The sequence below is a fragment of the Cryptomeria japonica genome, chromosome 6 (assembly GCF_030272615.1).
Source record: "Cryptomeria japonica chromosome 6, Sugi_1.0, whole genome shotgun sequence".
NCBI lineage: Eukaryota > Viridiplantae > Streptophyta > Pinopsida > Cupressales > Cupressaceae > Cryptomeria > Cryptomeria japonica.
Genome location: NC_081410.1, coordinates 461,065,106 through 461,092,103, shown reverse-complemented (window position 1 = coordinate 461,092,103; position 26,998 = coordinate 461,065,106). Strand labels below are relative to the sequence as shown.

General features: G+C 37.2%; 1 protein-coding gene across 2 annotated transcripts in view; it reads left to right on the top strand.

The window, feature by feature from the left end:
• LOC131051001 (uncharacterized) overlaps positions 1 to 26,998 on the top strand; it is a 205,305-nt gene that overhangs the window by 118,130 nt on the left and 60,177 nt on the right. The window contains exon 9 of one of the 2 annotated variants that reach the window (XM_059207432.1): positions 25,789 to 25,971. In XM_059207432.1, the coding sequence (XP_059063415.1) occupies positions 25,789 to 25,971 (183 nt within the window). Of the gene's footprint in view, positions 1 to 25,788; positions 25,978 to 26,998 lie in introns of both variants that reach the window. The other variant, XM_057985323.2, reaches the window with a different exon arrangement.

Here is a 26,998-nt window from a genome sequence, read left to right as displayed (position 1 = left end):
TGGTATGAAAGAATTGACACTTATCTCTCAGGGCTAGGCTTCTCAAATAATGATGCATATCCAAATCTCTACTATAAGCAAGACAAAGGTGATATGCTGATATTGATTTTATATGTTGATGATTTGTTAATCACAGGAAAAGATCACCTCATAGATCAGTGTAAGAAAGAACTTGCTAAAGAATTTGACATGAAGGACTTGGGACTCCTTCATTACTTCCTAGGTTTGGAAGTATGGCAGAATTCTGATGGCATTATACTAAACTAGGGTAAGTATACCTTGGACATTTTGAAGAGATTTGGAATGCTAAACTGCAGACCCATGACCTCTCCAATGGAAACAAACCTTCATAAACTTAAGGAAGCAGCAGCAGAATCACAACCCTTAGATCCTACTCTATACAGGCAAATGATTGGGTCCCTGATGTACATGGTAAATACGAGACCAGATATCTGTTATGCAGTGAATGCCTTAAGTCAGTTTATGTGTGAACCAAAGGAGATACACCTGGTAGCAGTAAAACATATCATGAGATATCTACAAGGTACCCTAAACCTTGGTCTCAAATATGAGAGAGTTGAACTAGATTTACACGGATTCACAGATTCAGATTGGGCTGGAAGTTTAATTGACAGGAAAAGCACCTCAGGATGTTGTTTCAGTTTAGGTTCAGCCATGATATCCTGGATCAGTAGAAAACAGTCATCGGTAGCACAGAGTTCCACTGAGGCCGAATACATTGCAGCTTCCATGGCTGCTCGAGAGGCAGTATGGCTTAGGAAGTTGCTTGTAGGGTTATTCGGTGAACCAATGAAACCTACAATTATTCATTGCGACAACCAGAGTTGTATCCGGTGTTTCATGACAGATCCAAACATATTGAGATTCCATATGATTATGTGCGAGACATGGTAGACAGGAATATGATCCAGTTGGAATACATTTGTGCAGGAGATCAGACAATAGATAATCTTACCAAACCACTTTCTAGGGTGAAAGTTGAGCACTTCAGAAAAGGTCTTGGTATGATTGAAATTTAATTTGCTTTGTATTCCTGTACTTATATTATTAAGATGTTTAATGTGTAAACTTCTTTGTCATGATATGACTTTTATGGGCTCCACCCCCTGTGTACATTTCTAAGAGGTGACGATCTCTCAGATAATGAACACTTGTATGTAGACATTATTAGGTGATGATCTTATAATGATCAAACTAGATATCATGTGTGATTCCTGGTATATCATGGATGTGCCATGATTATGTTGTGGTAAAGACATTTGGAAATGTCAGTGCACATACCACAATTTGGATAAAATGAGAATTTAATTACTCTTATGTAGTCATCCTTAGTATTGCTTACTTTGCAATACTGATATCACGTTCTTATGTGATATCTTGTCATCACAAGTTGATGTGATGAACTTTTGTATCACGTGTTTAGGTGATGCTTCATATCACGTGCTTAGGTGATATCTTTGAATCACAAGTTAATGTGATAAACTTTTGTATCACGTGTTTAGGTGATACTTCATATCACCTGCTTAGGTGATATGACTTCTTGTATCACATATTTAGGTGATACTTCATGTCATGTGCTTAGGTGATGTGATTTCTTGTATCATATGATTGGTGATACTTCATGTCACATGTCTAGGTGATATGATCCTCTCTCTGGAGAGTGAGATTATAAGACTACATAAGGAATACTGACCATCATGAGAAATGTGATGCTAGATATGTTGTCTTTCATTCATCTTCCCTTGCTAAGAGGGAGTGTTGATACATGATAGCTTCGGTAAGATAAATGATTGAATGAGAGATAAATGAAGTCTCTCATTCAATCATCTATCTCATCGATAAACTATGATAAGACTTCATTTATCATTCCTTTGTCTGATGATTATTATAATTGCTCTTCTATATGTTATTGCATTATCGGTTTTTCTTATACCAATAATGATGATCGTATGCATGATCATTCAAACTTATGTTGATATTTACATATACGATCTTGTTGTGATCGTATTCCTTGATTTGTATATATATACCTTTGCAAACAAATCCCGATTAATATCGGGTTCTTAACCAATGCATAAATACCGATTAGCATACATCATAATTCGTAATGCACAAACACCGATTAGTATCGGTTGTATTTGTTAAATACATTCACACCGATTGGTATCAGTAAAGTACGATTATGGTTTTGAAAAGGCACGATCAAATAATATCTTGATTGGCCATGTCTAATAGACATGATCGGTCAAGGTATTACTTGATACCCTTGCTTGCATATATATATATATATATATACCGATCGGTGGATGTTTGAGAATCATTGAAATTATTAATGCTCTCTCTCTACCTGCAACATAGAATATAATAACCATATTTATTATATAGTGAATTGACAATTACATGAAAAATACAATAACATTATATATCCTGCTCATTGAATAGAAAATTGAAAACATTTACATGAATCAGGATATTGTGATCATATTTTGAAATCAGACCTAAGAATAATGCTGGTACAGTTTCAAGTTTAAGATTTTAAAGAGGTTTCAGTCATAGGACAATTCAGTTCCACATGAGAAAGCTAACAACAAAGCAGGTGAAGATGTATATGTGGATATTGAGAATGAAGATGAAGAAGTAGTGTAATGTCCCCTTCTCATTGATGCTCTGTCAGTGGTCCATTAGCCTATTCCTGAGACCCGTAGGGTAGGTGGAATGAGGAATGAGGGTCTAGCATTGATGAAACGAGGACTTACTATTTTTAGTAAGTCAGGGAATGGCCATTTTGGTGTTACTATACTACTGGGCTCTCCATGTTCTGCCTCTGGACGCGATGATCATGCTTTTCTGAGCATTAGTTCTTGAGTTACTATTTTTAGTAAGTGGCAGTGTGGCACAATTCTATTATTGGTAGTAGACAGGGTTTTGATTCTGCAATAGTTTTGGTGGTCGCCCTGACTCAGTTTCATCCTAGCAGTGTTAATAATCAGTACCAGAGCCATATGCGAAATAATTGAATATTAATTCCTTATCCTAAGGTTTAATATTTAGTTAATCTGATTATTGACGACTGATTTATTAAAATGGGGATTAATGCCTATTTTTCCCAAGTTCTTGGCGAATTCATGTTTATGAAAGAGATATCAAAATATTGAGAAAGATATTTTATTTTTTTATAACTTATCTCTAATATTTGCCAAAGTACGTGTGTCCTTGCTTTAGCGTGGGAGTTGACTTGTGGGGAATGGCGCCACTCTTGGGGTCCACTTGTAGTGGAGCGAAATGCAAAGGGAAAACACTGAAATTCAAGGAAATGGCATTTGGGTTTGAGGTGTGTGGAGCTATAAGTATGAGACTTTGGCTCCCATTTGGATATCTTTGAAAATTGCATCGTTATGCTGTCAGTTTGGCTACTGAAAATCTGAGCTTCGAAGTTGGCTTCCTAGCTGAGTCTCAGTTTCGTACTTGCAATATAGTACCTAGCTGTGCCCTTGTGTTCCCATTGCTGATTGGTTAATGAGTTGCAGATTATGGAGTGTTCGATGTTGGATTTGAGTGTTTTTGGTTGCTGGTCGCGGGATTGCTGAAAGTGAATTTTGCTTTGCTCACATCTCTTAACCAAGCGACTCCATCCATCTGGGTACCGACTCATTCTTCCTTCCATGCCATGGCGATACAATGTGTGAGTTTTTAGCTGTTTTGATTTAGCAATGATTTTATTAGACAAAATCGAACTTCCAGGGTATAGCGTGGGTTTTTGCATTTGCCTTGGGATGCATGCCAAATGAATAGTGGTTTGTTTGAGTTGTAATTTGGTTGGGATGTTATTGTTAGAGTTATATTGGGAGATTGGGATTGATTTCATGTGATTTGGGTAAAGAATGAGTGAGTTATGAGTGTTTTGATGTTTCCATAGGCTGCTGAAATTGTACTTTCAGCCTGCAGATTAGTGTAACAGAAAATTACAGTCTTGTTGTAGAAATTTGCAATTAATCTTCTCATCTCATCTCTATATTGTATGGTTGTTTTAGTAGTACTGATCACCCCTTCTTTCTGCTTTCATTTGTAACTCCCACTGCATAAGTGGAAGAGGCTGGCTTGCCGCCTTCTAAGTTTTGTAATTCAGTTTTTTTACTCTGTCCTCCCACTGAATAAGTGGTCGAGTGATAAGTTCAATATAATGGTCCTCCCGCTGAAATATGCAGTAGAGTGATAGCTTAATGTAATGTCCTCCTGCTGAAATACGTGGTAGAGTGATTGAACTTCAATTTCTTGTAATTTTTCCCTTGGTCGGTTTACCGCCAAGAGTTTGGTTTCTACCCTGCTGGATAAGCAGAAGGAGCTGGCTTGCCGCCCATGAATTGTAATTTTCAGTTTGATTATTGTTGCTAACGATCCCCAAAACACCGTATGCTCTCACCCTCCCAGTCTGGGCTCTCGGTGAACAAAAGGTGGAAGGGTTCCCTTTCAGTTGTTTGGATTATTCCTCTAACCTTAACGGGTTATTTGTTGTGGATGAATTGTTATTGGCCTAAAAAACAAAAAAAAAAAATACTGGGATATTACAGTGGTATCAGAGCTGGTTTTCCTGCCAGCCTGTGAGAGTCAGTGGGTTCAGAAGTCTCCATGAGTGACAGAGACGTCAGATACTACAATAGAGAGCAGAAGAGACAATAGTTTCAGATTCCTATAGTGCTTGAAGAGGACACATTTTCAGAAGTACTGAGAAATAGAGGGAAGGATCTAGATACCTCAGATTCAGTGGATTCAATGGCAGATAAGACTACTGAAACAAATGAGGCACCCGACAAGAAGACAGAGAGGCAATTCAATGCCATGATGGACATGATGTCTTTACTGCTGGCAAAGCTTAACCAGAATGTAAAGGGTGTCCCTAATCAGCCCAACAATGGATCGGATGCCAGCACTTCTAACACTCCTGTAGGCAATAGAAATGGTAGTAACAATGGAGGTTCAGCCCCAAGGCCTTTACAACCTGTCTTTTTGCGAAAAGAAGTACAACAAGCTAAAACAGAGATACCCACAACTCATTAGATAAGAAATAGCTACATGGAGTATGCTTCCCTTTCCGGTGAGATCTGAGATATCCTAACTCTGGATCAATTCATGAATTAGAAAATGAAAAGAGGAAGGAGGAATGACTACAAGTCGGCTGCCCCAAAAGATTTCCAGCAAGCTCTTGGAAGAGTGACCTTAGCACACTTTGATGGAAGCGCTAAGAGTACTGCCAGAGCGTGGGTACAGAAGTTGGACAATTACTTGTCCTTGAGACCGATGTCGGAGGAGGACGCCATCAAGTTTGCTACCTTGCAGTTGGATGGAGTGGCCCACGAATGATGGTACCATGGGTTGGTCACCCTTGGTCACAACTTAGTCACCACCTACGCTGATTTCACCAACAAGCTAATTGAGAGATTTGACACTCGAGATCCAAAAGTGAAGTTTAGAGAACTTGAACAACTAAGGCAGCAAGGTTCATTGGACACTAACGTGACTGAATTCCCAAACTTGTCAGTCATGGTGAGTAGCATATCAGAGAAGCGATTGGTTGTCCTTTTCACTGAATGACTTGAAGAACCATTGAGAGGATGGGTCAAAGCTTTTGATCCGCCCACCCTGGCAGAAGCTATAAAAAAATCTAGAAGTATGGAGTTGGCTGCCCCAAAGAGTAAAATTCAATCCAAGCCTTTCCCTTTCAGAAAGGATAAGAAGAAGTTTACGAATCAGACCAAGAAGTTGTCTCCGCATATGGATGATGGGCTCCGTCAAGAGCTTCGGAGAAAGAATCTATGTTACTCTTGCAGAGAACCTTGGGTTCCCGGACATAGGTGCCATGGAAAGGGGAATTTGCATTAGATGGATTGCTATTCGGAAGATGGATCAGATTCTGAAATTTCAGAACAGCAGACTGAAGTTGAGGACAACGAGTATGAAGAGGCTCCTGAAGGGCCTGAATTTGGGTCAGAAGATAGAGGAGTGGTTGCTCAACTCTCGAGCATTCACAAAAATGAGTCTTTCAGAGTTCGGGGTGTGATTGGAGAGCATCGTGTCATAGCTCTCATTGACACAGGTGCAACACACAACTTCATTGATGAAAGGATTGTTGCAAAAAAGGGACTAGTGGCAGAGGAAGTTGAGGGCTTCAAAGTCATGGTAGCAGATGGCTCCACTATATCCTGTAATAGAATGATTTCCAACATGTCTCTGAAGTTGGGAAATCATGAAATCAGAGATGATTTCTTTGTGGTAAGCATTGGAGGGGCTGATGATGTAGTCCTTGGGATTCAATGGCTGAGATCTCTTGGTGAGATCACACTAAACCTACAAACCATGGAGTTGAAATTCATGTCTGAAGGGAAGAAGGTAGTTCTGAGAGAAATTTCGCATGGGGGACTTAAAGCTGTATCCTTGAAAAGAATGGAAAGGCTGATGCGCCATAATCAGGTGGAGTGGGCAGCAAAGTGTTTGATAATGCCTTCCAATCCATTGGTGGACAAGGGCAGCTATTCCTTAGATATTTTAGCTATGGTCAAGTATAGGAGCAAGATCATGGTAATGCCTTCAGAACCACAACAAGAGCACATAAATTATCCTAAAGACATTCAAGCCTTGATAACTAAGAGAAGCAAGGTGTTCGAAAACCCACCTCCTGGCAGACCTCCTGAAAGAGGTGCCGAAGGAGCTAAGCCAGTCATGACTACTCCTTACCGATACCCTAAAAAGCAGAAGGATGAGATTGAGAAAGCAATTCAGGAATTGCTTGACATGGATTACATCCGGCCTAGAAAAAGCCCCTTTGCTTCGGCGGTTGTTTTGTTGAGAAAGAAGGATGGGACCATGCGCATGTGTGTGGATTATAGAGCCCTGAATCAGAAAACCATCAAGAATCGGTATCCTATTCCGAGGATTGATGAGCTCATTGATGAGCTACATGGGGCAGTGTTCTTCTCCAAGATTGACCTCAGATCGGGGTACTATCGGATTAGAATGAGAGCTTCAGATTTGGAGAAGACTGCTTTCAGATGCCACTTTGGGCATTTTGAGTTCCTAGTCATGCCCTTTGGTTTGACTAATGCTCCTGCTACATTCTAGTCATGCATGAACAAAATCTTCCAAGAATAGTTGAGGAAGTTTGTTTTGATATTTTTTGATGACATCCTAATATTCAACAGATCTTGGAAAGAACATCTACAACAGTTGGATGAAGTGTTTGGCATACTAGAATCTGAATACCCATTTGCCAAGGAGTCCAAATGTGAGTTTGGGATGGAAGAGTTGCTCTACCTTGGTCACATTATCAGTGCGGGTGGTGTGAAGGTAGACCCTGAAAAGATTAGAGCTATCATTGATTGGCCTACTCCTGAAAACATAACACATCTGAGGGGATTTTTGGGATTGTGTGGATTCTATCGGAGGTTTGTGAAGGGATATTCTCAGTTGGCTGCCCCCCTTACAGACCTTACCAAGAAAGGGGCTTTTGAATGGTCCGAAAAGGCACAAACAACATTTGAGCAGTTTAAGAGGATCATGAGCTCTTGCCCAGTTTTAGCATTGCTCGATTTCATTAAGCCATTTGAGCTACAATGTGATGCATCTGGAGAAGGTGTTGGTGCGGTCCTCATGCAGGATAAGCACCCCATAGTTTTTGAGAGTAGAAAGTTGAGAGGTCCCGAGAGACTATATTCCATTTATGACAAGGAAATGCTTGCCAAAATGCATGCACTTGCAAAATTCAGACAGTATCTGGTGGAGAGTAAATTCATTGTTAGACTGATCACAATAGTCTTAAACACTTCATGCATCAGAAGGATCTCAATGAGAGACAGCAGAAATGGGTGAGTAAGCTACAAGCTTACGACTTCGATATTGAGTATGTTAAGGGCAAAAACAATGTGGTGGCAAATGCCTTATCTAGGAGACCCCATTTAAGCTCACTTTGTGAGCTTACTGCTGGTTGGAGAGAGTTATTGCTTGCTGATTATGCCAAAAATCAGTTTGCAATCAGCCTTATAGAAGGTACTTTTCATGATGAAAGTTACAATTTGGTTGAGGGATTGATACTGTACAAGGGAAGAATCTTCATAGTACCTAAATCTAAGTTAAAAGAGAAGATTTTGAAGACTTTCCATGACATTCCCCTTGCTGGTCACCAAGGTTATTTCAAAACATACAGGCAGATCCGGGAGAGATTCTCTTGGAAGGGGCTTAAAATGATGTTTTGAGGTACATTAAAGAGTGTCATACATGTCAGAAGAACAAAGATGAGCACACTCTACTAGCTGGTTTGTTACAACCCTTGCCTATTCCCGGTCAAAAATGGGAAAGTATTTCCATGGATTTCATCACGGGGTTGCCCCGGGCCCAAGGGAAGGATAGTATCTATGTGGTGGTGGACGAACTTACAAAGTTTGCTCACTTCTTCGCCATCACCAGCTCTTTTACAGCAGTTCAAGTTGCTGAAGTGTTCTTCCAGGAGGTGTTTAGATTGCATGGTTTGCCGAAGAACATTGTGAGTGATAGAGACAACAAGTTCCTAAGTGCTTTTTGGCAGGAGATTTTCAGATTGTGTGATACTGTGCTCACTCCAAGCACCAGTTATCACCCTCAAACTGATGGGCAGACCGAGATAGTGAATAAGTGGTTGGAAGGTTATCTTAGAAACTATGTCTCGGAGCAGCAAAATACTTGGGTGAGATGGCTTCACCTAGGGGAATATTGTTACAATTCTTCCTATCACATGTCCATTCGGATGTCACCATTCATGGCACTATATGGTTATGAAGCTCCTAGCTTCGTAGACTTAGTATTTGGTGATAGCAGAACCCCTCAGGCAAAGGATATGATGCAGCAAAGTCAGGATATTCTGAGAATTTTTAGGGACAATCTCCAGCATGCATAGAATCAGCAGAAGTTGTATGCTGATCAGCAGCGTATTGAGCGCACCTTTGAGGTGGGCGACATGGTTTATTTGAGGCTCCAGCCCTACAGACAGTCTACTCTCAAGAAGAGTGGGGTTGAGAAATTGAAGCCTCGATCCTATGGGCCTTTCAGAGTTTTCTAAACAAAGCACAAGAGAGTTGAAAAGAAGAATGCTATTAAGATGTCAAAGATAACGAAGGATAGTGCAAGATCTCAAGTGATACAAATTGCCACTCCAAGAGTAAATAAGCTTGAAGATGAGATCACAGTGGAAGAGTATGATTTGGAGACTATCGACTTAGGTCCTCCCACCACTGAGCAAGCCATGGAAGACTTGAATGATACCGTGAAAACAGTCCATGATATGTTGAAGTTAGAAGTATTTAAGATCAAGAAACTAGAAAGAGAAGTGAGTGCGTTGAGAAGCTTCCTGCAGCAGGTCAAGGAACCGCTAAGGCAACATGATACAACAAGCACGCCACCATCGCTGCTTCCTCCAGACTTAGTTGATAATTTAGAGAAAATGAGGACTTCAGCTCACCTGATGGAGAATTGCATAAATAAGTCTTTCAAGAAGGCAAATGCATTTGTGAAAGAGCTAGTAAGTATATTTGATAAAGTCTCAAGTTTTTTTGAAAGAACTCAAATCCTCATGGCAGCCTATGATGTTTTCACTTTCACTAGAGATCATACCGTGCTGAGACTGCAAGCAATGAAGAATTTATCTAAGCAGACTTTGGTGAATGGAGGGGTATTGAAAGATGGACAATCACCTAATTTCTAGTAGTGGTAACTTGCTCCGAATGAGGAAGGTCATCTTCGAGGATATTGGTAGTGGTTGCACTCAAGTAGACAATGCTATAAATGTGATACATGATAAGATTGTGAGTAGCCGAAATCATACTTGAGAAGGAGATGAATGAACGAATTCATATAGATGCTGATCAACTGATTGAGAGAGTGAAAGTCATTCTTTGGGACAGCTGAAAAATTAATTGCTCAAATAATCAGATAATTAAGTGTATTCAATAAAGGAGAAGAAGGCTCCTTAAATAGAGATTTGTAAGAATATGTACAAATCGTTAACAGGAATATAAACTTGACGCTAAATATAGCGACCACCAGTTCAACTGTAAGACACTAAAAATAACTTAAACAAACCAACTAACTGATAATTGAAGATGACCATTATAGACAATATAATATTATTTTAATACCCTCCCTAATGGTCATCGTACTCAATACCCTTCAGAAGACATTGTAGGTCTTTTGATCACAAATGCAAAGAACACTCTGCTACTATGGAGACCCTCCCAGGATATACAAAATGTTAATGACCAAGAGTACCAGAAGCCGTCTAACCTAATTTAATCTTCACACGCGAATTATAGAACCGTCACACGCGAATTACTGAGCCTGAAACCATGATTTTGAGGAAAAATCGTCAAACCCTCCAAAGAGCAACACGATTTTAGCAAAAACCACAAAAACTTTTGTAGAAGAGTATTGAGCACTATTTACTCCGGAAACTTTGAAACAAACTACAAGATACCATGGTTGCAGATGTTTGCCCCAACAACGCTAGGAGCGACTAAAAATAAACTACAACAAACCACAATTTTTGTCGAAAAAACCGTCAAACCTTGAAATTTGAGGTTACAATTCATCGTATTTGTGGAAAAATGGTAAAACCCAAGAATAACAAAATCTCATGCGAACATTGCGAATTACAAATGATATATGATTTTTGAATTTTTTAGCAAAAAAATCGTGAAAAACCCATGAACAATTTTTTAGGAAAAAAATCGTGAAAACCCATAGATAATTTTTGAGAAAAAAATTAAAAAAACCCTCCCATGATTTTTTTGTGGCAAAAAATGTAGAAAACCCAAAATAATTTTTGTGGAAAAAATTAATAAAACCCCCAAAGATAATTTTTTGTGCAAAAAATTAACAAAACCCAGAAATAATTTTTTTGAAGACAAAAATTACAAAAAACTCAAAAATAATTTTTTTAAGGAAAAAAATTATGAAAGACCAATAATTTTTTTTTTTTTGAAAAAAAGTAAAAAAAAAACCCATGACATTGCCGCCAAAATATATGACTCAACAAACAATGATGCGATGCCCAAAAAAATCCTGATGTGTGTCGGAAAAATATCCCTCTCGCAAAAAAATATAGACTTGCCAAAAAAAACCCGCAAATTGTGCAGAATAACGTGTAGAAAGTAGGGCCATGCAATCGTCGAAGTAAACCCTTTGCGCGCAAAAAAAGAACTTGAACTTTCAGATGGAAAATATAATCTGCAGAAAAATTGCGTCAAAATGCGGGCGGAAGGAATAAAAATCAGTCGCGGGTCCCAAAAAAGACGACAGAGAAATTAAGAACCTCGTCGCAGGTCAAAAAATCGTCACCAAAAATAACTCATCTGTCAAAAATCTGTTGCTGCAGGCATAAAAACCATGTCGTGAAAATGAATCGCTTCGTCAAACAGACCTGCCATTGTGGAAAAAAAATGTAGAGAATAGACTTGTCATCTGGACACAAATTGCATATAGAGAATAACAAAAATCACGCTGTCGTCCAGAAAATTAGACATGAAAAATAAACCCACTTTGCAGGACAAATTATTGTCGCGGCTCCAAAAATTCGATGCCCTAGAAAGACCATGATGTTTCTCGAAGAAAAATCCACGCTATTTTGTTTTTGCACCATAAACCCTAATGCGGAAGACGTGATGTTGCACATAGAAAAACTTAGGAAAACTCTTTCAAAAAAACATTAAATTTCTAGAAAAAATTCAGGGAAGAAAGCCTCAACTTTTTATTAAAAAATTCGCCAAATTCTAAAAAAGCCCATCGACCCGCTCTGATACCATGAAAAATTAATTGCTCAAATAATCGGATAATTCAGTGTATTCAATAAAGGAGATGAGGGCTCCTTAAATAGAGATTTATAAGATGGTGTACAAACCGTTAACTAGAAGATAAACTTGATGCTAAATATAACGACTGCCAGTTCAACTGTAAGACACTAAAAATAACTTAAACAGACCAACTAACTGATAATTGAAGATGACCATTACAGACAATATGTTGGTTGAAAATTTTGTACACTTGGGGAAATATGCAAAATTGTGGTTTCAATCACAGTGTGTGAGTAAAACTCTCCTAATTAAGGGAAGACTCCCCCTATCTAACTACAACTTTAAAAATAAAATAGGATGGGACAATAGTCTTTCTTCTTCTTTCAAGAAAGACAATATCCTTTTCTCTCCACAGAAAAGTGATAGCGATTTGATATAAAACAACAGTAACAACTTTCGAAATGAAATGAGATGAAGGAAATGAAGTTTCCTGAAAGCTCAAAGACTTCTGTCACTTCCTTAGGGACGGGACAGCAATATCAAGCTCAAAGACTTGATTATGTAAATTCCTATCTACCCTTTTCTATACTAATGCTATCAAGAACAAATTATAACAGGTCAAAGACTGCAATATCTTATTCTTTTCTACATAAAACAGTGGGAAGTAGTATAAGCTCAAAGACTCATAGCTATTTCTCACAAAATCTGCTCTTAAATTCTCTTAAGAATAAGTGCAAGCACAAAGACTTACAGCTCCTCTCAAAAGAATATTTATTCTAATTTATATTAACCTCAAATACTTGCAGCACAAAGACTGCAAATCAAATTCGATTAAGTTCTTTGAAGAAACATTTGCAAGAAAGATAATATAGAACACAAACTCAAGAATGTAGCACAAAGACTCAAAGCTTGAGCAATTTCCTTATATTTCTTTCAATTCGCGAATTTACACATGAAAGCTCAAAGACTTCTTTGCTGTAAATTTGGCAGAGTTTTTGCTTGCTTTCCAAAAGATAAATATTACAATAGACCCCTCAAGTATTTATAGAAGAGGAGTCATGAGAAAAGGTGGGAGGATCCCAACTAACTTGAGAAATTCTCTCAACCACCAAGACTTATTCAATAACTAACTATGACTTAATCCAACTACAGTCCTAATTGAACACAACTTGTAGTTGCTTTACATGTAATTACAAAAGTGCAAGTAATGAGTTAACTTGCAATTACAAAGTCATTTTTTTTTACATGTAACTTGTCAAAACAAAATTACAAATGCATAACTAAAACTATTCCATGTGTCTAAAGACGCAACTCTAACTGCATCATCCTTTGTATGTGATGATTTTCATGCTGCTTGAAGATGCTAGAACTTGAAGTATTTTGGATTGGTGAAGACATTTTGAACCGGAATGGGAATTTGCATCCTTCATGATCTTTGTGTCCTTGGCCAACAAACTTCAATCTTATCTTCTTGCTTGGGGTATTACTAGATTTTCAGGAGGGAAAGGGTTGCCTTCCTCTTTTCATGTCATGATCATCTTTGTCTCGAAATTATTCTATGCTTTCAACCATGAATTGTTGTTGTATGTCTTCTTTGTATCATCCTCCAATCTTGAAATCTGCTTGCAAAATAAGGCCCATGCCTTAATTCATTGATTTGGTAGGTCATGTGTGCAAACCGGACTGACAATGGAAGGGATAAATTGATGCAAAAATGGGCTCACAAGTGAATTTCGGGTTTTGGAAGTTGCATTACATGTGTGGGAAAAACAAGAGCATTAACTTGCAATTATGGAGAACAAACGTGCAACTTCATATGCGTAATGGGTAAACACAAGTTTGCACTTGTAATTGGACATTTAAAACTCATTTTCAAGTATGTTTTTAGTGCATTTTGGACCAATTTCGGGTTTTGGATGGCTGACTGCAGGTAGACTTTAAATGGGGAAAATGAATGAAGGTGTGAAATGAGTGGATGAAATGGTGGGAATAGGGATCTTGATATGAAGGAAATAAAGCTTATGACCAAAAACAACAAGTGCCGATGGTTATGAATGGATTTTTGAAGAACTTTTCCATGTTGATCACATGAAAAATGGGAAGAACTTTTACTTGTAATCAAGTTTTAAAAACCCGATTTTGGAAAGCAAGCTTCTTCCAACTTTGAAGATTTTTCAACCAAAGGGGTAGATCAACTATTTTCATCTTACATGCAATCAGGTTTTTAAATCCCGAATGCAAGTAAAGAGGGAAAATGGGGAAAGACAATGCAATTTGCAAATTGCTTTGCAAACTTGGAACAAAGGGAAAAATCTCACACAAAACCGATTTTTGGGGAAAAAACAACATATTTATAAATTTGCAACTAGAAAGGAAAAATAAGAAAACAAGAAAACAAGAAAATGAAACAAGAAAAGGAAAGAAAACATATCTTGTTTCAATCTGAAAATGCCTCTCCAAAAGATGATCAATCTTTGGAAGAAAGAAGAATAGCTCTTAAATAGGGATAAACCACAATCAAAAACCCTAGCAACGTTTTTTACCAAAACGCCATAAGCTGAAAAACGTGGCAGCAAATGCAAATAAAATGGCCCAAGGAGGGGTCAAATCTTCTTCCAACTTCAATGCCTAGGCAAGAAAGGCAAAAATGCCTAAGGAGATTGCAAGTTTATGGAGTAAAAATCCCCCAAAATGTGGATTCAAGGAACCACGTGGTAGGTGTTGAAGTAGAAAAACAGCAAACAAAAACCCCCAAATGGCGTGAAAGGTGTTTGCAATTGCATGAAAATAGGAAAGAATCCCAAACCCCTCTCCTTCCTAAAAAATCTCCATGAAATTTGCTTGAAATCTTCAACAAAAACGTTTCTCCTTGCTGGTCGGGTTTTTTTGGAGGAAATAGCAAGTTCGATTGTGCATGCATTTGTGAAAATCGGGTTTCTTGGATGAAATAGCAAGTTTAAAATTGCACTTTTTCATCAATAAGGCAAAATCGGGTTTTAAAAATGCAATTACAAGTTTAACATCCTCCAAATTGCACTTTATAGAGAAAATCGGGTTTTTTGGGCAAAATAGCAAGTTTTAAATGTCACTTTATTTCATTTCTAGGCAAAATCGGGTTTTGGAGAGAGATGTGCAAGTTACATTTTACTTGTAAAGGGAAAATAAAATCCCTACAACAAGTTTTAATAACTTGCACATATGTAATAGAGTTTAAAAATCCCTATTACAAGCAAAAGACATTAAAATAGGGGTTTTTCAAAAGAATTACAAGTTAACTTGTAACTTATCCAAAAAATCCCTATTATAACTTAAATAGCCAAAAAGCAACAAGGGGGAAATAAAAAGCAAATTACAAGTTCTTATTTTCTAATAAAGTGCACTTGTAATTAGCCAAAAATTTCCCTACAAAGACCAAAACAAAGGAAATCATCAAAACTTGCAATTCAAGGAAAATTTCCCACCTGCAGTCAGGGAGAAAAACCCGAAATTGAAGGAAAGACATAGCAAACGAACCCAAAATGCGACGAAATTCGAAACGTGATTCGAGGATGGATTGAGGATTAAGTCAGTCCAAGGATTAGGCGAAATTATGCGTCGGTAAGCGTGCCATAGAGTAATGTTTTGACAAAAATTTCATGTAATAGTCCATTTTTGAGAACAACTCATTAAAGTACTTAGATGAATAAAAGACTTGTGTGTATCATTGATAGTGAAGTTCTCACTGTTCATGCTACAAATATTTCATCAATGGTGACGTATCTTTCGTAGTCAATTGAACCCATTTTAGACAAGCTTAACTTCAATTTTTACTCTATCATTGATATGCTTCATCTTGATGGTATCTATGTTTGTAGCAGTGATTTGAAAATCATTAGCTATCCCTAGAAGATCGCACTAGCCTTGTGAAGATGTTCGTTGCATGTCAAAGCAAAACTTAGTTGAGCTCACTTGAAGTTGTCCATCACTCTTGCATTCTTAGTGTTAGCATAGCATTCCTAAACCTTACCTCTTTTCACTTTTTTATCAAAAGATGAGAAGTAGTAGTAGGAAAGAGCTACATTACAACATCATTTGTTAAAACAACATTCCTTGTGATAAAGATTTCCATCTCTTCAAGAACAATTATGTAAGTCCCCTTGGAGGAGCAGCAAAACACATCAAACCATTGAAGCTATCCAACACGTCAAGACTTGGCATTCTAAACTTTGGAGTCATCTCAAACCATTTATGTTTGTAACCAAAAGGATTTTAGGAAGAAAAACTTATGCTTCAGATGCAAAGGAAAATGGGAACCAGGACATAGATGTGGGAAAAGAAGTCAAGCTCACAATATTGAGGCCATGCTCCAAGAAACAAGGGAAGAAGTGAATCCATGCAAAAGGACAAGGATGGATGATGAAGAAGAAGAAGGAACTCTAGCTTGCATTTGGAAAGCATCCAAACATTATTTTTTTAGGATTCGAGGAACAATTAAAGTACAAAAGGTAACGGCTCTAGTTGACAGTGGAGCAACTCATAATTTTATTGATTAAAACTTAGTTGCAAAATTGGGTCTTGAAACTGAAGATTTCAAGGGATTTAATGTGACATTGGCTGATGGATCCACCACTTCTAGCAGGAAGAAGATTTTGCAACTCAACATTACTTTGGGAAGGCATCTAGTTAAAGATAAATTTTACATTGCAGATATGGGTGACATAGATGTAATCTTAGGAACTCCAAGGATACATTCCTTGGGGCGCTTTATTTTTGACCACCCAAAACTAGAAATATGCTCACATGAAGGAAAGAAGGTTACCTTACATTGAATATCTGATGGATCACCTAGAGTGATTTCATCAAAAAACATGGGGAAGGCCCTTAGACATGATCAAGTTGAATGGGTAGCTCAGTGTCTGATTTTGGATAGAACAACTCCCAAGGGGAAAGCAACCCACATTGACATACAACCAATATTAAGGAAACTTAAAAAGGTTTTCAATGATATCCCACCCGTACTTCCCTCAAAAAGGGGCTTTGAGCATTCCATTGAACTAGAAGAGGGAACAAAGCCAATTGTTACCACTCCTTACCAGCATCCCTGCAAGTATAAGGAAGAAATTGAGAAAACCATAAAAGAATTATTAACGATGGGGCATATTTAACCCAACTCTAGCCCCTTTGCATCATCAGTTGTGCTCTCAAAAAAGAAGGATGGCATTATGAGGATGTGTATCGACTATAGAGCATTAAACAAGAAGACAATTAAGAATGGATATCTTGTTCCTTGAGTAGATGAACTTATTGATGAACTCCATGGGGCAGTCTACTTCTCAAAAATTGATCTAAGATCAGGTTATCACCAAATCAAGCTAAGAGAGGAGGACATCCCAAAAACAACTTTTCGGTGCCACTATGGACATTTTGAGTTTCTTGTCTTACCTTTCAGGTTAATTAATGCCCTAGCTACTTTCCAATCCTATATGAATCACATTTTCAGAGGGCAGATGAGGAAATTCTTGTTTGTATTCTTCGATGATACATTGATCTACAATAGATTGTTGGAAGAACACTTGAAGCATATAGATGAGGTACCAAGCATTCCTTATTTGCTACGCAATCCAAGCGCGAATTTGGCACGGAGGAAATTTTGTACTTAGGCCATAAAATTAGTGCTCAAGGGGTAAAGGTTGATGAGGAGAAAATTGAAGCTATCCAAAGTTGGCCAAAACCCAAAACCCTAACTTAGCTCAGAGGATTCTTGGGACTATGCAGTTATTACAGGAGGCTTATGAAGGGATTCTCAAGACTGACCTCACCACTCACCGATCTAACCAAAAGGGGAGGTTTCTCTTGGAATGAAAAGGCACAAGCAGCTTTCGAAAGATTGAAGTGATGTGTTCGTGCCCTGTATTGGCAATTCTTGCTTTTAACTCACCCTTTGAACTATATTGTGATGTCTCAGGAGAAGGCATCAAAGCAGTTTTGATGCAAAATATACATCCCATAGCTTTCGAAAGCAGGAAACTCAAAGATGTAGAAAGGACTTATTCAGTCTATGACAAGGAAATGTTAGCTATAATGCATGCCCTGGAAAAATTCAAGCAAAATCTAATCTGTGGGAGGTTCATTGTGAAGACAGATCATAACAGCCTTAGATTCTTCTTAAGTCAAAAGGATTTGAATGTCAAGAAACAAAAGTGGGTGAGCAAGTTGTAGGCATATGATTTCAACATTGAGTACATGAAGGGTAAGAACAATGTAGTAGTCGATGCATTATCACGGAGACCACATCTTGGTTCCGTGTCAACAATATCTATAGAAAGGAAAACATCTCTGATTACTCAATATGCCAAGGACCGGTTCTTGAGTGACCTGATAGAAGGGAAAATTCAGGATGACAAATACCAAATCATTGAGGGCCTCATCCTCTACAAAGGAATAATTTACATCACCCCAGGATCTCAACTAAAGCAAGAAATTTTGAAAACTTACCATGACAATCCATTATCTGGGCATTAGGGGTATTTTAAAACTTACAAGCAAATCAAGGAAAGATTCACATGGAAAGGACTTAAGGGAGATGTGCTAAAGCACACCAATGAGTGTCTTGTGTGTCAGAAGAACAAAGACGAGCACACTTTCCCAACGGGTCTACTCCAACCTTTGCCCATACCAAACCAAAAATGGGAGAGCATCTCTATGGATTTCATCATCGGGTTGCCCAAGGTGCAGGGAAAGGATTGCATTTATGTAGTGGTAGACCGTCTCACTAAATATGCGCACTTTATGGCCATATCAACAGATTTCAGAGCTCCTCAGGTGGCTGAGATATTCTTTAAGGAGGTGTTTAGGCTGCATGGTCTTCACCAAAATATTGTTAGTGATCGGGACAGCTGCTTCCTTAGCATCTTTTGGCAATAATTATTCAAATTAGCAGGGATAGAATTAACCCCAGGTACTAGTTATCACCCCCAAACAAACGGATAGACATAGATCGTGAACAAATGGTTGGAGGGATATTTGAGAAATTATGTCACAGGGCAGCAAAATGGTTGGGTTAAATGGTTGCACTTGGGGGAGTATTGCTATAATACTACCCACCATATAGGGATGAGCCCCTTCCAAGCATTATATGGATATGAGGCCACATCCTGGACAGAGTCGTGCCCCGGGAGCCAAGGACTTCATACAGCAGAATGTGGACACCATGAACTCACTCAAGGACAACCTTCATCAAGCCCAGAATCAGCAGAAGGTATACGCTGACAGGAAGAGGACTGAGTGCACATTTGAGATTGGAGATATGGTCTTTTTGAGATTATAGCCATATAAACAATCATCCATCAAGGTCAGTGGGGTTGAGAAACTTCCCGATTTTATAGGCCATACAAGGTATTGTGGAAAATAGGAGAAGTGGCGTATGAATTGGAATTCCCTCCCAATAGCAGAATTCACAATGTATTTCATGTATCTCGCCTCAAAAAGGTGTTGGGGCAGCACACCATCCCATGCTCCAAATTGCCACCCTTGGATGATGAAGGGAAGTTGATCTTGGAACTAGAAACTATCCTCAATGTGTGAGAAAAGAGTCTAAGAAACAAAACTATTGAAGAATACCTAGTCAAATGGAAATGACTACCAATGGAGGATGCAACTTGGGAAGGACTTGAGATATTTGACCATCCAAATTTGAAATTGCTTGAGGGCAAGCAATCTTGGTAAGGGAGGAGTGTCATGTCCCCACATTTATAGTGGAAATGATTAATACATTTTTGTCATATAATATGTAAAACCATATTAAAATTATTATATTACATTGTTATTTAAAAATGATATCACATTATTAATTTACATTTTATATGTTGATTAATGTCACTATAATTAACAATGTACAAAAGATGCATTTAAAATATATATGTTAATAATAACATTATATCCATTAACCACGTTGAATGATGCTATGATATTAAAACTTATATTATATGGTTTATTGATCTCCCCAGAGATCTGATGACTATTCTCATGAACCGGTATGTTGACTTAGTGATCTTCACGTCAGTTCACGGAGGGGCCTGCTAGGTAAAAGGGGTAGCGAACCTTCAAAAAGAAACACTACCAAACAGGATTGTTGTGGCTTTCCACCACGGTGGGGGGTTAGGATAAATACCCCCCTCCCTATGCCAATTGGGATATAGGAGAAGCACGAGAGGTATTGCTAAGTCTGCGAAGGAGGATAAGAGGGAGCAATCGGTACAGTAACAGGTACATATTTATATGATTTTCTGAGTTAACATTAAATTATATCAGCCAGTATATTATATGTATTAAAGTCCAAATATGTGCATCATTGAATATAAATTAAGTTGAATATTCTTAAATAAATTTATGACAATTAAAATAAGTTGAAAAGGTAAATTATATATATATATATTTATTCAGAAAGCATTAAAATTACAGTATTGTTGAACATAACATATAAAGATATATCTGCGCATAAATCCAAGAATACATAATACAATCAAATTCAGTTTACACAAATTATTGTAATGCTGTGAATTCATCACGGGGGCTTCACTGGCTAGGCAATATTATATCACATGCATTCATATTGGGGGGTTTAATATCCCAAAAATGAGGGTGCAATATATTACCAATCGGTGAAAATAGGGGGGGTTTTAATTCCGGCTATGAAAAAATACAATATTCGGTGAAAATAGAGGGGCTTTTAATTCAGGATGTGTATTGGGAGGGGGTGACAAAAAAGGAGTTTAGGGCAATATTTTTTGAAAATAGGGGGATTCTTTAGTATGCCATGAACACACGTGCTATAACCCAGGTTCACTAAGTGAAGCCCCCGTGGAATTCATATGATGCTAATAAGATATATGAGAGGGTAGAATGTGAATGGAGTAACTGGGCTAGAAATTTCAATATACACTACATAATGTGAATGGAGTAATTGGACTCAAAATTTTAATTGACACTAAGTTACTGGTTTGGGTTTGGGTCCAATGGTTTGGTTTGTGGGTTCGATCGAAATTTTTTGGGGTTTGGGTTCGTTCATACAAAAACATTTAAAAATCATAAATACAACAGTAATTAAGTAAGAAATACAATACAAAGGGCTCTTGATACTCTTATAGTTGCATATTTAATTAATTTAACTAGTGAAGTGACATTTGTAGCTTACTTTTCCGAGTATAATTAATTTTCATGATCTATCAGGAACCATTAAATGTAGAGAATTTTGCATAAATCCTGATTGTGACATCCACTTAGTTTGATTTGGCAATTGCCATTGAGTCTTTGAGAACAACTTAGTGGAGTTTCCCCTAATTGTGTGGGTAACGATAGGTAGAGCTAACCGTACTATTTAGAGGGTTAGCAAGCAGCCACCTATAGCACGGGGTGACCAATGCCAATGGCTACCTAAGATTGTTAAGAAGATAGCTGGCAATATCACTAAGGTCATTGGGTGGTATATGTCAGAAGCTACTTCTTTCTAGGTGGACAGACCTATCATTAGTGGCCTATATTTGATCGAAGTTGGAATCCACTGAGCTAGGTTAGTTCACTTCTTGTTGAAAGCTTTGGGATGGAGGATGGACACCCAATGTAGTATGGGATACATCAAATCCTCTTTTTGGATGACAGATGGTATACTTGACCTTGTTGGGTTGAGGATGGATCCTTGGTAGTATTGGATACATTGAATCTTCCTAGTTTCTCATTGGTGTAGAAGGTTGGGGAAAAGAATGGGACCCATGGTGTAGTGTGCAATGAACCGGCATTCTTTTTCTTTCTGGGATATACTGTGGGTATGTTTTAGTTAGCCACTATGTATGAGCTAGTCATTGTGTATATGTGATGTATGTTGAAGCAAGTTGCTTTTTATTTGTGATGTATGCTGGAGCCAGTCGCTGTGTATATGTGATGTATGTTGGAGCCAGTCACTGTGTATATGTTATTTTCCTTTTAGCCAACCACTGTGTATATGTGATGTATGCTGGAGCTAATCACTGTGTATATGTGATGTATGCTGGAGCTAGTCACTGTGTATATGTGACGTGTGTTGAAGCTAGTATTGTGTATATGTGATGTATGCTAGAGCTAGTTATTGTGTATTTGTGATGCATGCTAGAGCTAGTCACTATGTATATGTGAAGTACATTGGATGTAGTCATCTTGTGTATATGTGATGTGTATGAGCTAGTCATCTTGTGTATATGTGATGTGTATGAGCTAATTACCTTGTGTATATGTGATGTATGCTAGAGTCAATCACCGTGGGAATTTGGGGATTATGGAATTGTATAGTCCCTATGTATTTGTGTATGTTTGTAAACTATTGATTTGTGATTTTTGTCTAAAACCAACATTTGGTGGCAAATAGTTATCATTCTATCATAATGGGACTAAGTTGATAGCTATACATACTAATAGGGTTTAAAGAGAGATCAAATATCTCATACTAGAGGAGACAATGAACTCACTACAAAGCCTTTGATTTCCCATAAAGGGATATGTAGACAGGGTCATCATGAATGAATCGTTGAGGTTTTGGTTTAGGTATAAGGATGACCCTAAGCTAGGAAGCTTACCACTTTTGTGTGTAAGCATATAAACGATAATGTTAAATTGATGCCATTATGGTGACTGGAGAAGTTACGGAGTTAACATTTCTAAGGCAAATGGAAAATGCCTGGTCGATTAAGCTAGTAATCATTGTGAAGTGAATTACAATAAAACAAATTACCAACCAAGAGCCGGTTTTTTCAATTAGTTTGCTTCACAACAATACTAAGGTTTTGTTCATCATTCCATAGTTGTCAATTTTTTCCCATGAGTATTTGGTGCTCATTTTAGTGCAGAAAAGAGAATTCCATCTTGACACGGATTAAAAAGTATGAATTTAATTGCATCGATTAGAGATATTTCTCTGAGATCCTCCTTTGACATTATGTATTATTGATCTCCTAGGATGACGATGAGAGTACAAGAATTGGATTGATAGACATTAGTTTGTGCCTACATAAAAGGTTAGAAAAATGGAATGTCACACAATTCTAGGAGCACCATTTTATAAAGCATTTCATACCTAAACAACTCTGATTGTGTATTGGAGGTGACACTCTGTCCTATATATCTTGTCACTGACTCACAAAACTGATTGTATATGGTTTAGGGTGAGACATTTTGGCAGTTTCAACTTCATGACAACATCTTCTGGGGTAAGGTTCTTTTGATTGCCGCTGTCAACAATTAAGTGCAAAATATTCGCTTCACCCAGAGCAGTGAGTGGAATAAATGCCCCTCCTCAAAGGGAGAATCTTTTGTCGTAGTGATAATGGAGTAGGGACCAGCTTCTATTGTTTGCTTCCCTTTATATAATATGGGCAGTGGTGTCAATGCTAGGAAGGGTTTAATTCTGAAGATGGTGTTGGTATTTGTTCTTAAGCCAACGGTGCTCATTTGGCAGGCTATTCTTTTCTTGACTCTATTGCTACTCAAAGAGTTGATGCCATTATTGTTGACATTATTCTTTTTCTGTACTATGTTTAAATTATTATTTCATATTGATTGTATGCTCGTAGGCTTCTCCTTATGCTTTGATTTACAAGAATTCTAATTCCTCTTTAAATGTATAAAATTAAACATAAACCACGGTGGTACTTGAGGACATTGTGTCTCTGATTGTCATGTATCAACTTTGGCTAACAAGGAATGAAATTCATTTGGTATAATATTGCTCTGTTTGTTCTCAATATTGATGCAGTCTTTTGTACTGGGCATCATAAATAATCATGGGATGGCATCTACAAATTCTGGTTGACTGGGGAATCCTTCTTGTCTAGTGTTCATTCATCTTTATCCTCTTGTTTGTTGTTTTGAAGACAATATAATAACTGCCACTTTTTGTTACAGGGAGCAACTTTGTAAGTGCAAATTTTATCTCTTCATTGGCATAAGCTTTCTTATAGAGAAATATGATTCCAATTGGTTGAACCATTTGTTAACTCTGCTTGCATCAAATTTTCCTTCAAAAAGGACAATGAAATTGACTGTACCATAAGGTATGTTGGATCTTTGAAGGGTGTTGTTGACACAGAGGTGGATGCTGTAGGCACAATTTGTGAAAATATATTGATGAATTGCTCCATCATCTATCTCCTTTGGTTATCAAGGGCCTCATTGAGCAACAATTTGGAAGGATTTCCAGTCCTCATTGTTTACCATTTGAGATAGTTTTAATTCAAAAGGAAGAGAATCCATGGAGTTGTGTCTCAAGAAAATGCTTTGTGTAGTTTGACCTTGTTTGATGGAACGCACAAACACAAACAATCTAGTCTAATTCAAGTGATCCATAGTAGTTGAAAATTTGGTGTACAGCACACTAAATTATAGGATATGAATGTGTTATGAAAGCAGTGAGCTGAAACAAAGGAAATGGACACAATAAACATGTACGTTACTGTTATGTAAATGATGCTTAATTGAAATTGAGAGTAATTTACATAAATTTAAAAAACTCTAAGAGGATATGTGAAGCTATGATACTTTTCTTTTTACATTTGGATGATAATTCTTTTGTATCTGTTTTTAGCTGGAAATTGAGTGTCTAAATATGGAAAGTGAAGCAATTCACCTTGGAATCTGGAAAGCGATGTCACAAGTGTTTCTGCAAAAGTGTAGATACTTTTTCATGATATAAAACTCATAAAACCAAGATTTCAGTTTACCAATTTTTTGGGGGTTTTTAAAGATTTTTGTATTCTGCAGTTTTAGGCTTTTTGGAGTGCTTTCTGGGTGTCAAATATATTTTAGCACCCTTTTGTCATGTTGTAAATATCCTAATATTTCTGATGTTTTTTGAAAGGGTTCATTTTGGGCTATGGCTGTAAAGTTACAGCCTTGACAATGTGATCCATATTTTCAGCATTCTATCAGAAATTGCTATGAATACCTCAACTGCCACCTGGATAATCCAACATTTCACTGTTTATTAAAGTTTTGATTTTAAGAATTCATTAATAGCCTTAGAGTTAGGCTGGCTTTAGGACCATGGTTGGCAATTGGCATTTAAATCTGAATGAATGAAAAATGTGTCTTTGAAGGAACGAAAATGGCACATTTTATTATAATCTACATGAAAAAAAAGAAAAAAAGAAAAAAAGATGAAATGTGAAGACAACAAGAAAGGGTAGGGATCAATCACATTTCAAATCATGGCAAAGTATATTCAAATGCTGTCAAGGCATTGTAACTAATAGCTATTGCCTATTTTTATCCAATTTCTTTCAATATTTGGGTTTTAATTTCTAGTACATTGATTGTCTATAATATGCCTTTTACCAACAAGTTTTAACAGTTAAAAGGTTTTCTTGATTCCTACTGTTTGAGGAAAAGGATGGACTCTTATAAATATATGACTTATGGCCTTTACTTTTCCCAGATTTTCTAATGTATGAGTGATGAGGCTCTTTGCCATTAAGGTTATTTCTTCAGTGAGCCTTTGGATGTAGATAGTTTATATACAAACTGTTGAATGATGGTAACTGGGATGGTCCCTGTTCTATGATGGTAATTCTATTGTTTACTGGAAATTAGGATGGCTCATTTAACTTCACATCCTAACTTCCAACTTCATAAATTGGTATCATCTGTTTCTTATCATTCTTTTAGACTATTCTACAATTCCCATTAATTTAAAGGAGGATTCACCAATAAAGCTATTCAAATCACATGACTTAACTTACAGAATTGTTGTTTACCTATGGTTAAAATTATTGAGGATTTCAAGAAATTCCTCCCTTTGCGATGTTGCCTATAACCCTGATTTATTCATAAGCTTTTCAATCTGGCTTGTTAAATGAATTTTCTTTCTTGCTTAATAAACTCAAGTTTCTTCATCACAATATCATAATTTGTGTTCTTTGACTCTGAGCAATTCTATCTATGCTGTATCCTTGAAATGCAGGTATGGTTTGTAACACAAGGGAGTTTGCCTTGTGTGGGTAGCTCGAGTGATAAAGAGGAATACAAAATCCTTATGGAATCTTCTTGGAAAATAATTGAGGCACCAAATGGGCATGGAAACATGGTCAGATCTTTATTGGAACAAGGAGTTCTTGAACGGTTGACAGGAAAAGGCATACAATTTGTACAGGCTAGTATCATTTGACACATAAATGCTATTTTTTTATGTATTTTCTTTTTCAGAATTTTTTAATTTTCAGTGGATCTACATTAAGAATTTTTTTATAGCATTAACTAATTTAAGAAAGTAAGACAGATCAATAATCAGTTTCTGCCTACCCTTCCAATACGTTCATGATATGGTGCTATAAATTATTGATGGATTTTGTTATATTTGAGGACCACATGATTATACTAAGTGGGAGGTGAATCAATATTATAACAAACTTATGCTTTTCAAAACTTGATTAATCACAATTGCAATATTTCAAAAACTTAATCAACCACAAATGCAAGATCTAGCAACTAGAAACATAACAAGAACACAATCTATGTGGAAACCCTATGAGAGAAAACCACTACAAAATATTGTTTTTCATTAGAAACTTCTTATAATCTTTGTAGTAACCAACCCACAGGGGACACCAATCCCCTTTAGATGATTCCTATGAACCAACCCACTGGAGACACCAATCCCCACAACTGACACCAACTCAAGAGACACCAATCTCTTTGAACATGAGGCACCAACCTCCAAAGAATGATGTGATAAGTACTTGATCTACCTCTTGAATTAGAGCTAGCTCTCTACAATTCTGCTAAAAAATGCTTCTTTAGATCTGCTTATGATCTTCAAAAATCTCTAATCATGGGTCTGCAATAATTGCTTCTTTAAATCTGCTTTTGACTTTTAAAAATCTCTACTCATAGGTCTGCAATAATGCTTCTTTAAACCTGCTTGTGATATTCAACAATCTCTGCTAATAGGTCTGCAATAATGCTTCTTTAAATCTGCTTTTGATCCTCAAAAATCTTTGCTCACAGGTCTGCAATAATGCTTCTTTAAATTTGCTTGTGATCTTCAGAAATCTCTGCTCACAGGTCTGCAGTTATCCATCTTAAAGTCTGCTCATATATGCCTCTAAGATCTGCTCTAAGGTCTGCTCTAGATCTGCTTAGAATGAGAATAATATTGAATGGATTTTGGTAAA